The sequence below is a fragment of the Anthonomus grandis genome, chromosome 12 (genome assembly GCF_022605725.1).
Source record: "Anthonomus grandis grandis chromosome 12, icAntGran1.3, whole genome shotgun sequence".
NCBI lineage: Eukaryota > Metazoa > Arthropoda > Insecta > Coleoptera > Curculionidae > Anthonomus > Anthonomus grandis.
In genome coordinates, this window is record NC_065557.1 from 10,654,788 (window position 1) to 10,669,166 (window position 14,379).

General features: G+C 33.9%; 1 protein-coding gene across 1 annotated transcript; it reads left to right on the forward strand.

Annotated features, from left to right (window-relative positions):
- Window positions 1-887: 887 nt before the first annotated feature.
- On the forward strand, window positions 888-12,496 carry LOC126743058 (uncharacterized). The gene is made up of 3 exons (XM_050449989.1): window positions 888-1,256; window positions 11,620-11,776; window positions 11,902-12,496. Exons 1-3 carry the CDS (start codon window positions 1,043-1,045, stop codon window positions 12,407-12,409), a joined length of 879 nt encoding a protein of 292 aa, XP_050305946.1. The 5' UTR covers window positions 888-1,042; the 3' UTR covers window positions 12,410-12,496.
- The last annotated feature ends 1,883 nt before the right edge of the window (window positions 12,497-14,379 follow it).

A 14,379-nucleotide genomic window follows, 5' to 3' on the forward strand; every position in this document is an offset into this window, starting at 1 on the left:
CTTTTATTACAAAAAAAATAAGAATAATGCAATTCCCTATTCGTCGTTATTAATTTGTAACTTTTTATTTGTCTATTAGTGTTATTCATGACCTACAATTAAATTATGCATTTAATTTAGAAAATTGTTATTTATTTGCGTATTTTTGAAAATAAGTCCATACTGTTAAATATTTTTGAAAAAGTAAAAAAGGCCAATTTTATGAATTATAAATATATAGGGTGTTCCGTTTAAAAAAAAACATAAGTTTGAATTATAACTCAAAAACTATTAATCAAAAAAAATATATATCTACACCACTAGATTCTACGGAAAAAAATCTATAAGAATGACTTCTTACTTTTACAAACACTTTAAAAGTAACAGAGATACGAGAAGGGTCCCAAAAATTCAAAAATTTCAAAAATGCCCTGTATCTTTAAAAATAAAAGGGCTATGAAAATTTTGTTTACAGCATCTTTAGTTTTACGAAAAAGCAGTGTCGCGAAAACAGCAACTCTCTATCTCTAAAAATAACGGAGATAACCCGCAAAAGTACCCAAAATGGGACATCCTGTACAACTTGCCAGTATTTACATCTTCAATTTTTGATTCGAACCAATGCAGACTAAACCAGTATAGCCGACCTATCATGACGTCACCTGTAAACTACCATTTGCTTATCGTAGAATATCAAACGTAGCCTTGTTTCCCTAACGACCGCTTGATTCTTGTAAAAAGCCGAACGTTTCCTCAAATACTTAAAACTTATAATTTTTCCAAAAATGCTGATTTTACGTGCGGTTGATAAATAAAATCCGTCTTGCTATTACGACCCGGCAACACCGCCCTGCGTCAACCATTCGGTCAGCGTAAATAACGCATGCGACAACTCGATCCGTATTTCCCAACGACCGCTTGATTGTCGTAAAACGCCGAACGTCAGCGCTATCGTGGCGCAACGCTAGTTTGTCGTCGACGTTTTCGCTGCAACTTACGCGCGTTTATTTCTGTTTTCTGTACGATTGTACTTGAACGGAAATTCGCCTGAAAACCAGTAAAAATGTCCCGTAGAAGGATGATTATGGTAACGCGGCCACGTATCGATTCCGAAAGGTTGATAGAGGAGGTGAAAAAGCGGCCGTGCATCTACAGCCTGAAAGCCGGTCGCGGAAACGAAAACCACGAGTTAAAGAACGCAGCGTGGGGCGAAATCGGGGCGGCCATGTTTACTAGCGGATGGGATAAGACCTCTATTGCCGAGAAAGATAAGTACGGTAAGTCGATTGACGTATTACGTTTATAAGTTTATGCGTATTAAATTAAACACGTTTTGAGGTTATATATAGATTTCTATTGATTAATCTTGGATTTCAAATGCGTTCGTTTGGCTTTATCGTCATGTTTCTGGATAAGAAAACGTCCGGTAGATGGCGTTTTGAAGATCTTGTCAATATGGCGACTGTAAATGAGGTTATAATTCTGATTTTCTTTTGAATTGTTTTAAAATTGTGCTTATACAGTGGACCACAAAAGTGATGGTACAATAGACAATTTATATATAAATTTTATTTATAATTTTTATATGAAATAAAAATCAATTTTTACTTTTATGTACTTATTTTTTCCAATGCCCAACATCATAACATAAACCTATTTGCATAATATATCTAACACACAATAAACAAAAAAATAAAATAAAATTTTCTATAAAAATTAAATCCACTAAAGTCAAGGTACTCTTAATTTGTGTAAATCAAAATATGCAAGTATCTTTTAAATTTATTGTTATTTTGTTATTTGCTAATAAGAACATTCCTCTAATACTATTCTGGCATTCGTTTTCAGTATTCACTAGAATATTTCTTCTTAACTTTGACTGGTAAATACAGTGATAATCATGGGAAGAACCGAATTAAGTGTCAGTGAGCGGAAAATTATTATTAATTTGCATAGAGAGGGAAAATCATACACCAAAATTGCAGAAGTGATTAAAAGAAGCAGGTCCACTATACAAAAAGTAGTAAATCGTTTTCAAAATGAAAACAGAATTGAAAATAAAACGCGAACAGGACGTCCTCGGAAGCTGTCAGAGCGCGAATCCCGGTACATATTAAATGAAATTAAGAAGGACCCAAAGAAAAGTGCCATACAAATATCATCAGAGTTAAGAGAAATGTTTGGAGTATCTGTTCATGAAGAAACTGTTCGCCGGAAACTTAACCAGGGTGGATACAAATCCTGTAGTGCACGTAAGAAGCCCCATGTTAGCGATATTAATAGAAAAAAGAGACTGGAATTCGCTGAAAAGTACAAGTCTATTGAACTTGATTTCTGAGATAAAGTTATCTGGTCAGATGAAAGTAAATTTAACATTTTTGGGTCCGATGGTCGTGTCAAGGTGTGGAGGAAACCCGGTGAAGCTCTTAATCCGAAAAATACAATCAAAACAGTGAAACATGGAGGAGGTGGAGTAATGGTTTGGGGTTGCATGGCAACTTCAGGTGTAGGAAATATTGTTTTTATCGACGAAACAATGGATCAAAAAGTATACTTAAATATTTTAAAAGAAAATTTACGTGCCAGTGCTGAAAAATTAGGGTTGCATGAGAACTATTACTTTCAACAGGATAACGACCCTAAGCACAAAGCTTATACAGTACGTCAGTGGTTGGTTTTTAATACTCCCCATCTGCTGGAAACTCCTCCCCAAAGTCCCGATCTTAATCCTATAGAACATTTATGGGATGTTTTGGGGAGAAAAATTCGGCAACATGTGATTCATAATAAATCAGACTTAAAACAGGTAATTTTAGAAGAGTGGCCAAAAATATCCAACGATGTGACGAAAAAACTAGTTCATTCAATGCCAAATCGCTTAAAAGAGGTTATTAAACTGAAGGGTTTTCCCACGCGTTATTGACAGAACTTTATTAGCCCATAGTCTGAAATGTACCTTGACTTTTGTGGATTAAATTTTTGTAAGAAATTTTATTTTATTTTTTTATTTATTGTATGTTAGATATATTATGGAAATAGGTTTATGTTATGATGTAGGGCATTAGAAAAAATAAATACATAAAAGTAAAAATTGATTTTTATTGTATAAAAAAATTATAAATAAAATTTGTATTGTAATTCTCTATTGTACCATGACTTTTCTGGGCCACTGTAAATTAGCTGGCAATTTTTAAATACAATTTAGCCATTGTTATAGATTGTTCTGGGTTTTTTTTATATATTTCCATTCTAATTCATATTAAACCTATTTTCGAATTTTCGAAACAATTATTCTTAACCCTTAACTGGTATGGTGGGTCAATTTTGACCCCATCCAAAATAAAAAATTTTATTAAAGAAAAACTATTGCAAGTGGCAACACTGCCTTCCATGTATTCCTCAGCCGTACTGAGTAGAATATTATTTCTGCGTGGCAGTCGCGTTTGAGTTTTCGTTTATTTAGTTAGAGAATTTCATTCCAATATTAACGTTTTAAGGCTGGACACATAAATAGCACACCTTTCATTCTTATTAAATATATCGAGTGTTAATTAGTAAGTATTATTTTAACTTTTAAATTTTTGAATATTGTCAAGAGTAGTTTTGTTTTTAGTGGGTAGAAAGAAACATTGTGGACCAGAGAGGAGAGCTCTTATTATAGAAAAGAAAAATCAAGGCTTTTCTATTTCTGCTATAGCAAAAGATTTAAATTGCTCTAGGAAAATGGTTTATAATGCTCTGGCTCTCTATGAGACCACTCAAAGCACAATGAACAAGAAAAGATTAACAGGGCCTCGAAAAACCACGTATAACATGGATAAAATTATTATTAGAATAAGCAAGGGTAATCCATTTTTAAGTTCCGCCCAAATAAAACGTGAAATAGCAGACCAATATGGCGTCAATATTTCTGCAAGAACAATAAGAAGAAGATTATGTGAAAAAGATCTCAAAGGTTGTGTAGCTAGGAAAAAACCACTTGTTTCAAAAAGAAATATTAAAAAAAGATTGGCATTTGCTAAACAACATATAAATAAGGACATTAATTTTTGGAAAACCATATTATGGAGCGATGAAACCAAGATTAGTAGATTTGGAAATGATGGAAAATGCTATGTTAGACGTCCTCCCAATCGTGCCTTAAACCCTAGGTACACAATTAAAACTGTTAATCATGGAGGAGGGTCAATTATGATATGGGGAGCAATGTCATGGCATGGTGTTGGACCTATTCATCGTATAGAGGGAATAATGGACCAATACAAGTATAGGGAGATTTTGCAGAATGTTATGGAACCATACATGGAGCATTTTATGCCAATTACATGTAAGTTCATGCACGATAATGATCCAAAACATTCTGCAAAATCAATAAAACGATGGTTTACTAAAAATGTGGTAGATGTTTTGGAATGGCCGCCACAAAGCCCAGACCTGAACCCTCTGGAAAATTTGTGGGATCACGTTAAAACCAAAATTAAGGTATTAAATCCTTCAAATCTGGATGAACTATGGCAAAACTTCCAAGAGGCTTGGAACAGTATTCCGGCAAGCGTGTGTGCAAAATTGGTGGAGTCAATACCCAAGCGATTAAGTGAAGTTATAAAAAATAAAGGATACCCAACAAAATATTAAATTGGTTTTGGTGAAAGTAAATATTTTTTAAGTGTGCTATTTAAATGGCCAGCATTTCTTTAGTTTTTTTGTTATGTTTCTTATATATTTAAAATACTCTTTTAATTTTAATTAAATACAACTCTTTGTAGAACATCTAAGCTAAATATATTATAAAAAAAATAGAAAATGGTATTTAATATTTTTTATCGCAATTTAGAAAAGTGTGCTATTTATATGACCATAACTGTATGTTCACCACTAACAGAGCACGAGTTATGGCTCGTGTCCACTAGCAAATAAACTTGCTAGAGTTACTCTCACAAGTCACTTGCAGCGCGTGTAAACAGCCACCGTAGAGTAATATTGCAGATAGTTTACTTGCCGGGCAAGTACTTGCTGACTTGCTAGAGCTTGTAGTGTACACCGCGTGTTTCAGCAAGTTAATTTGCAATTATCAATATCGAAACTGTTCCGAAATATTTGCAGCAAGTAGTGAAATATTTACGTGTATTTAAAAAAAATGGTGGACCGGCGTGTTTGGAGTAGGGACGACACTAATTTATTGATTGAAAATGTTGAACTATACCCAGAATTATGGAATGTACATTGCAAAGACTTTAAAAACAGAGTAAAAAAACAGGGTGCTTTTCAAAAATTAGCAGAACTATTTGAAACGTCTGAAAACGAAATTCAACGCAAGTTACACAACTTAAGAACACAACTGAATCAGGAGTGGAAAAAAGTTTAAAAGAAAACAAGTGGACAAGGAGCAAATGAAGTGTATAAGAGCACATGGGAATTCTTTGATTCTTTAAAATTCATGTTAGCTGCAAATGTTCAAAGCTGTACAGAAGATAATCTGGTAAGTAAAAGTCGAAAATTAATTTTATTTTATTTAAAGTATTTTATATTAGGTGTTTAAAGTAATCAGTAGTCAAAACCTTAACCTATATATCATTTTAGATGTATTTGTACTGCCATGGAACCTCACCTTGAGGGGAAATAAAGTAGTTTTTGAAATCTTCTCGAACCATTTTAGCATTTTGGGAACAATTATGGAGATTTATGGTATTAAGTGGCAATAAGTTTTGTTTTGGCATACCTTCCTGGTGCCACTGACCATTTATAATACCTCCATCGCTTTCTGTATCGAAAATTCCTGTCGGTGCATAATTTGCTTTCGACGAATTTCTGGTTATTAAAAATTAAGTTATGAAGAACGCATATTGACAAAACAATTTTTTTTACTTTTTCAGGGCAAAGTTGTATAGGTTTCCTTAATACCCGAAAACGATTTGCTATAATACCAAATACATTTTCAATTATTCTTCTTGCACGTGAGAGTCGGTAATTAAATACGCGGTTTGGCCCTGGCTGATTTTTAAATGGATATGGTTTAAGCAAGTTTGGTTTCATTGCAAATGCGTCATCTGCTACAAAAACAAACGGTGAAAAGTTTTTCATTCCCGGCAGCTGTTGTGGAGGAAGCAAATTTACAGTATTATTTTCCAAAGCGGTAGACAGAGAACACATGTTATACACGCCACCATCCGAAATTCTTCCATTACAACCAACATCCACATAAATAAATTTATAATTTGCATCAGCCAATGCCATTAAAACTATGCTGTGCGTGCCTTTGTAGTTAAAATAATAACTTCCACTGCAAGGTGGGGCTTGCATAACGACATGTTTTCCATCCAGAGCTCCTAGGCAGTTTGGGAAATTCCAGATATTTTCAAAATCTTTTGCAATCCTAATCCATTCTTCTTGGGTATTTGGAACCTAAAATTAAAATATTTTTTTCAGACTCAAAAAGATGAGGATACACTGACACAAAATTCCACAATAGATGAGGGACAAAAGATTGAAACAGAAACAAAAAGTACACCGTCCAAAAAACCTAAAAAAATTAAAGTGACTGAAGAAGATGCGATGTTGGCAAATGCAGTAAAGGTGATGAATCGACCCTCAGATAACTGGCAAATATTTGGAGATTATGTAGCATCCGAGCTTAGATCCCTACGTTCAGAGCAGCTCCAATTAAGGTTGAAAAGAATGATACAAAGAGATATTCTTACAATTTCAGAATTAGCTGATAACTATGATTCTGGACATTCAACACCGGCCTCTGTCCCTCTTTTATCCCCTACATATGATTTAAGTGTCTCATCGTCAACTCAATATACTGTGCAGCCCTATACTGACAAGACAATTTACACAGGTACAACAGCAATTAAAATTAAAGACATTTAAATACATACCTTTAAATATTCCTTTTTTAGACCTTCCACAATTGCAGCACAGCACTCAGAACAATCCTTGCGATCGTACATACAGGGATTCGATACAAATACATAAGAGAATGGTAGGAATCACCTGCAATAATTAAAATTGTACTTTTTTCTTTGTGATTATAATTACTTTTCATGAAAATAAAAATATTTTGTTGTAAAATATAATATTTATTTTAGTATATATATTTAGCTTTCTAAGTAATTACCTGTGGCTAAAAAGCGAAGTGTCAAAGACAGGCGTTCTTCTGGTCTAATGGCCTGTCGCATTTTTGTATCTTTCTTATATATCTTTTCCTTCACCAAACCAAGCAAAAAATCGAAGTCTTTTGCAGACATTCGTAGAAAGTTTTTCAACTGTTGTGGGTCTTCCATTCTTAACTCATTAAGTAACTTCTCATGTAATCCTAGAGTAGCTCTACGCTGAATCCATTTTCTTACCCAAATTTTTCTTTTATTTTTTTCCTTTTTCTCTTTTCGTTTTTTTATTAAATATATCACAACCGCAGCAGCTATTTGCCGAGATGACATATTTACAAAACTAGTGTACACGTTTCACTTAAAGAAATACAGCAAGTAAAGCTTGCTGAGTAACTTGCCCAAATAAATTTGAAAATAATTGAAATAAAGTGTAGACACTCCAGCAAGTTACTTGGTAAAGAACTATCGCAAGTTAATTGCATGTGGACACGAGGCTTTTAGAACAGCTTGCTAACACTTTTTTTGATAATGACAGCGACATTTCTGATGCCGAGACTATCGTTAGTGAACATATTTCTGCAAGCGATAGTGATTCTGAACCGGGTGTTGGTAATTTGCCAGATGAAATAAATTTGGATATTGAACCAGATATTTTGGAAGATAGTAGTGATGATGAGAGTGAAATTGGCGTAAGAAGCTACTATTATGGGAAAAATAGAAAAAAATGGTCAACAACAGCTCCTGCCACAAGCCGTGCTCGTGCAAGCAATATTGTTTTGCATCTACCAGGACTTTCTGGACCAGCACGACTTAACAAACCAAATTCAGCCACAGAAGCTTTTAGGCTGTTAGTTGACGATACAATAATCAAGCAAATTATCGAGAAGACCAATGAAAAAATAACGAGCTTGCAAGCACAATGCCTTATCCTGCCAATTTTTAAATCATGTTGACGAAACCGAAATGTTGGCATTTTTTAGTCTCCTCTTCTTGGCAGGCGTATTCAAGTCGAACCACGAAGTTATTAATTCCCTTTTCGCAACTGATGGCACGGGTCGTGATATATTTCGTTCCGTAATGACTGCAAAAAGATTTAATTTTCTCCTCACAGCTTTGAGATTTGATGATCCAGACACCAGAAGTCAGCGCATTGAAGCCGGAGACAAGCTAGCCCATATTTCCGATATATTTTATCGCTTCGTGAATAATTGTAATACAAACTATTCATGTGGGGAATATGTAACTGTGGATGAAATGTTGATGAGTGGTGATGTGTGGTTCTGCAGCAGGAGTTCTTTTGCCACCATATGTAATTTATCGAGCAGAAAAAATGTGGGCGCAGTGGACTGAACAAGGACCAAGATTAGAACCCTGTTGCATAGATAGATGCTGTGCATCTGGATCACGATACAACCGAACGTCACATGGGTGGATGGACGCCGAAACTTTTAATGACTGGTTTAAGTCTGCGTTACTTCCACATGCCAAAAGACAGCAAGGGCGAAAAATTCTAATAGGCGATAACTTAGTCTCACATTTCACAGAAGAAGTTATTAGACTGTGGTGAAGAACACAATATTGGATTTGTATGCCTGCCAAAGAACGCGACACATTTATGTCAGCCGTTGGACGTAGGGCTTTTCAGGCCATTTAAAACGGCCTGGAGAGAAGTCTTGCTAGAATGGAAAAATACGTATCCGACACATTAATCAATTGACAAAAAGGATTTCCCACATTTGTTGCAAAAAACCTTGGTGACAATGGATAGTAAACTATCTAATGATAAAATACCTCATGCGGTTAAACGAAATCTTATTTCTTCTTTTGAAGCAAGTGGCATAGTCCCTTTAAATCCAAAGCAAGACAAGCTGCCTAGAGAAGATTTTAATCAAGATCAAGCGCATAACGTGTTGGTAAATTACTTACAAGAACAGAGATTTTCAAATGCTCCAACAAGACGAAATAAGAAGAGAACAAAACTTGATGTTCAGCCAGGGAAAAGTGTGACAGCCCAAAATGATTCCAACAGTTCAGACAGCGACGTTGAAGAGCCTATAACAGATGATAATTCTGACGATGACATGACCGCCGACGATCTATTTATCCAGTTGCAGGAAAACGAAGAAATTGAATATTTGGAAGTGAGTCAAAGTGAGATCAAAATTGGGACATTTTTATTGGTTAAAGTATTGGGGGGCATGCAAAAAAGTGTTAGCTATCGTTACATAGCTACAGTTCAAAATTTCAATGAAAACGAATTCGAAGTTCTGGGACTAAAATCTGTCGATGGAAGAAAAACTATTTTTAAACCACAAGGCGATGAGTTTTCCATAGAGTTGGCAGATATAATTGCTATTTTGCCAGAACCTGCCGCTGAATGCGTCAAAGGTCAAATCATTTATCAATTCAAAAAAGCAGTAGATATTAAGGAGTTGTAAATCCTTACTATACGCATTACTGCGTCTATCTATTAATTGAAGATTTGTTTCTTTACTTTTTGAATGTCTTTTATAAGTTTTTGTATTTTTAAACAAGTGTTTTTAATAAAGTATTAAAAAACTGCAATGTTTCTTTTTTATTTTACCTAAAAAAATAACCAGTTAGTGGAATTTTATGACTGATCAATTTTACCCCAAAACCTAGAATTATTTATAACTTTTAAACAGATTGATGAACTTAAGCGGGGGTTAAATTGTTCATAATGCATTTTAAGGCATTGCAAGAAGAATACAATTATATGGCACTGATCAAAGTCACCCCCCCTTTTGGTATGAAATTGATCACACCTTATTTTGGAATTTTTTTAAACAACTTTAAATTTAGAGCAGATACGATTGCAAAATCCTTTTACGGCATCCATACACAATCATTTATGATTAATTTTAATATCGATACGCAGTTATCAAAAGAGTTACAAGCAAATTTACAAACGAAATGATCAATTTAACCCCGTTTCACGGTACATACTTACGACGCCAATGAATTTTCCAAAATGTTTTCCATTTCTTAAGGGTAATTTCGTAATTCTTCGTAGTCTAGCAGTTTGTTCCCATGCTGGTCTTATTCGAGTTATTCAATTTTTCTAATGTGCATGGACGGATTTCATAAACTTTATTTTTAAAGCATCGTAGGAGCATCATGAAAAGACTATTGTGACCAATTCATTTATCTTGAAAATTTCCTTTGAGCCATTTACAGATCGGAGAGCCATCTAACTTAATATACAAATTCTCTCTATAAGTTAACAACAAACCATGAACAGCATCCCAGAATTCATTAAGCAAGAAAACCAAAAATCTCGCACAGTTTAAAGTCGAATTGAAAAAGACGGTCCAATAATTACCCCGTGAGGATTGTCATTACTCCAATATCTAATATTCTGAGATGATACTGTCCCGTTGGTAAAAAATTTTCTGTCATCAGTAGATCATATTTTGCAAAGTAGACTGTGGTCTTCGTAAAATTTAGCCACCTGCATGGTTAAATAGTACTTCATTCTTCTCTGATCATCACCTGGTTGTCACGTGTGTAAAAATCTTGGTTTCTTGGATTAACCGGTTTAATTTCATTTCCTTTCAAACATCTTGAAACTGTAGACTTCCGCCTACTATGAAAGTTTCGTAAACTGGATATTGGATACAATGTTCCTCAACAGGATATCTCCAATCTCATAAGCAGCATGGACAGGCGCCTCCAGACTTGCATAAATGCTAGAGGTAAAAATACTTGTTATTAAAGAGATTTCCAAGACCTTTGTAAAGAAAAACTATTAATAGGTTAATTTTAATTTGTAATAAAAAATACCCGCTATATTTAAAAAAAAAATCTTAAGAGTAATAAAGTTTTTTTAACAAGCATTAAAACTAATCAATTCATAAGTTTCTACTCTATTTTTGCCGATAAAAAAAATTGGAATTTTAGGGTGCAGATAATAGAGAGAGATAAAGAGTAAAAATTTTGGTGTTCCAAGGCGTTCCATTAAAAAAAAACTTACTTGACAATGAAAGCTTTCTTTTTGAGACACTCTGTACATTTACCAATACTGTCAATTAGTATTTCCAAACAAACACTTTGTATCTTAACTTTTTTTCATATCATAGCGAAAAAAAAATCGCGTATAAATAGAAATAAGACACCCTGTATATGTTTATTTTAATTTATTGTAGTATTAGTTTATATTGTGGATACCATTTTAAATTTTTTTACCTACTGTATGATCTACGATCTACTATGATCACCAATAAATAAAATACCTCCCACTAATGAGCGAATCAAGTGTAAGCATTTCTCCAACATCTGTAGAAGGAATTGCTTTCCTTCGCGTCAGCTATTAGGTTGCCACTAGACTCTTTCCTTCGGTCGTCGATAGGCTAGTGAAAATAGATAGTCATCTTTTTCTACTTAAATCAAGAAGAAGAACTGCCCCATAAGGCACCAATAAGCCATAGTTAAAGTGTTGGGATTTTAATTTATGGAAAATATGAATTTTGGCTCCAAAGCGTCATACGTAATTGGCTTTTCTTTACAGTTAGAGAGCTGCAAATCAAATGGAGGTCGCTAAGGGACAATTTCACCAGGCAGTTAAGGATCCAAGAAGCGGTGAAGGCAGGAGTTAAGTCCCAGGCACCAAAGAAATATGTTTTTATGGATTCTTTGTCGTTTCTTTTGCCCTACGTCTCTAAAAGGTAAGGAGGAGAAGTCCAGAATTATTCATTTAAAAGAATTATTTGAGAAAAACAAAAACTGAAGTAAACCATTACAAAATTCTCTCTTCTGATGAAAACTTCATTAATTGATAAAAAAATTTCAGGGACAAGTATATGTACACTAACAACACATCAGAAGAGGAGGCAAGCATAACAGACACCAACGACTCAAGCGTATACTGCTCAGAAGACATCAAACCAGACGTATCCTCACATGACGACGAACTTGACGTAATGGAAATGAGTCCCATTAAACCAACTGAAACCACTCCTCAACCTCAAATCCAATTAATCCCTATACTACCTAAACCAACTCCGCAGACTGCATTCGTTTCTGGCGCTATAGATTACAATTCTATTACGGCCTCCCATTTAAAGTTCACAGCAGCCAATTCTCAGGACGACCAGCCACTGAAAAGGGTGGCTGCTTGTATGGAAGAAATGATCCAGCTACAGAAAGACGAGACGGCTGATGATCCGACGGGAAACAAGAAGTTTTTGTTGAGCCTGTTGCCGTTTATGAAGAAGTTGCCGGATGATGTTAATTTGGAGGTTCGATTGCAGTTGGTGAGCGTCTTGGAGACTTATATTAGAGGGATGAACACTAAATAAGTTCTATTATTGACAAAGATTTGTGTTGTTGTTATTTTAGGCATATGTTATTCGTTCTGATAATAAAACTTACCTCATACCTCCCAATGTGTATAAATAATTCATCTTCCTAACAACCATATAGGAGTCTATAAATCTAACTAAACCATATAGGAGTCTATAAATTTCATGTGTGTATATCTGATTCTTCCGTTTCACAGTTCTTGCTCAAAATCAAACTAGACTAGGGCCGCTAATTTTTGAAACCAAAAAGTTGATAGTAGAATGAAAGCTATTGGAAAGGGAAGTGTATATCAATCGTAAATTTACGCGTCAAAATATCAGCTTTTTTAAAAAAGTCGGGAGGTTCTTTGTCTGTTGAAATCTGTACTTTCTGATAGTGTAAAAAAAATACGTTACTATGGAAAACTCAAAACACTCGACTCGAAAAATTATTTTTTAAACATTGTGTACAATTTTAAGCTAAACTCCTGGACAAAATTATCGCACCACTAATTATTTTGTCAAAAAAATTTAAATAAAAATAAATATCAGTTAAAACAGTTATAATATCTTTTCTCGTATAAAAAGCAGAACTGGACAAAAACTATGTTTATGCTTTATCATGGAACATGCTGCTCGTAAGGAGTGAGAATACATCCGCAGGAAAGTTTTCATAATTTGATACGAGGAATGCTGCGAAGACTTCAAGCGGTCATTGCAGCTAGAGGTGGCAATACACGTTATTAAGAATTCATTATGGGTCTATTGTTTTATTTTTGTATCAAAATTGAAGTTAGTGAAAATCGATGCTTTTCCTTGTATTGAATTTAGTTACTTAAATCTCGTTTTGTTAAATAGAACATAATTGTTTTTGTTTATTAATAATGCATAGTTAACAATGCTTATAAGTTTGCTTATTTTTTTATCTTTATTAAAAAAAAATCTCTAAAAATCAAGTGGTGCGATAATTTTGTCCAGAAAATTATTTATTAAAATTAACACTGTATTTACTCATGTAGTGTAAGATTCCATGTTGCATTGATAAGTGTTGAGGTTACGTAAAATGCAATTCTAAGGGCTTGAATTCAGGAATAATACGCACAAACACATCTCCTGATGATGTTTATTGAAGCAACCTTATACAGCCTGTTACTATCTTAACTTTCTATTATGTTAAGTTGTAACAATGAGCCAAGAGGTACCTAGAATAGGGATTTATACAAACAAAAATACTTAAGGCATATCAATACATAATCAACCTTATCCAATATTACATACCTCCTATTTATTTTAAAATTAAATAACTAACAAAGTCCTTCCAACAACCTTCCCTTCTTGGCGTTCAGCAGAAAAAAGAACAAATTAAATTAAGTCATGTCAATTATAAACGCGATGCAACAAGGTAAGTATAAAACATTACAGGCTATAAGTGGCATTTCCGGTTTGTAAGTTTAGTGCAAAGTAACTATTATAAACATTAACAATAAGTAAAAAAATGACAAATCCATAAAACATTAAGATGCAAAAATAGTTGTTCAAAATACTCAAGATAGGAGTTAACGGGAATTTTATCTACAAAATGTGACTTTGTTAATTACATTTTTGTCATAGAAAATCTCTTAATACAGAGGGATTTACTGGAAGTTCAGATTTTTCTTCATTTTGGAAAAACGCTCAGACCCGTCGATTTTGTTTTCGAACGGAACAGTTTGGTGGAAAATCACGTTAACACGTGTAGCTTTTTGATCGAGTGATATCTGATTCCATTAATACTTTATTTTAAAGTCTCTCAATTCCCTTTATAAGCATGTAAATTCATGTTATTCAATTCAGCAGTTTTGGAGATTTATTGAGTTAAGTCTTAAAGTATATTTTAATAGGTACCTCAGATTAGTTTGTCCTAACTTCAGAAAAAAGTTTAGTAAAAGAATTTACTTAATGAGTAAATGCTTTTCTTCACTACGCCCATGGTTTGTTTATCATTTTCT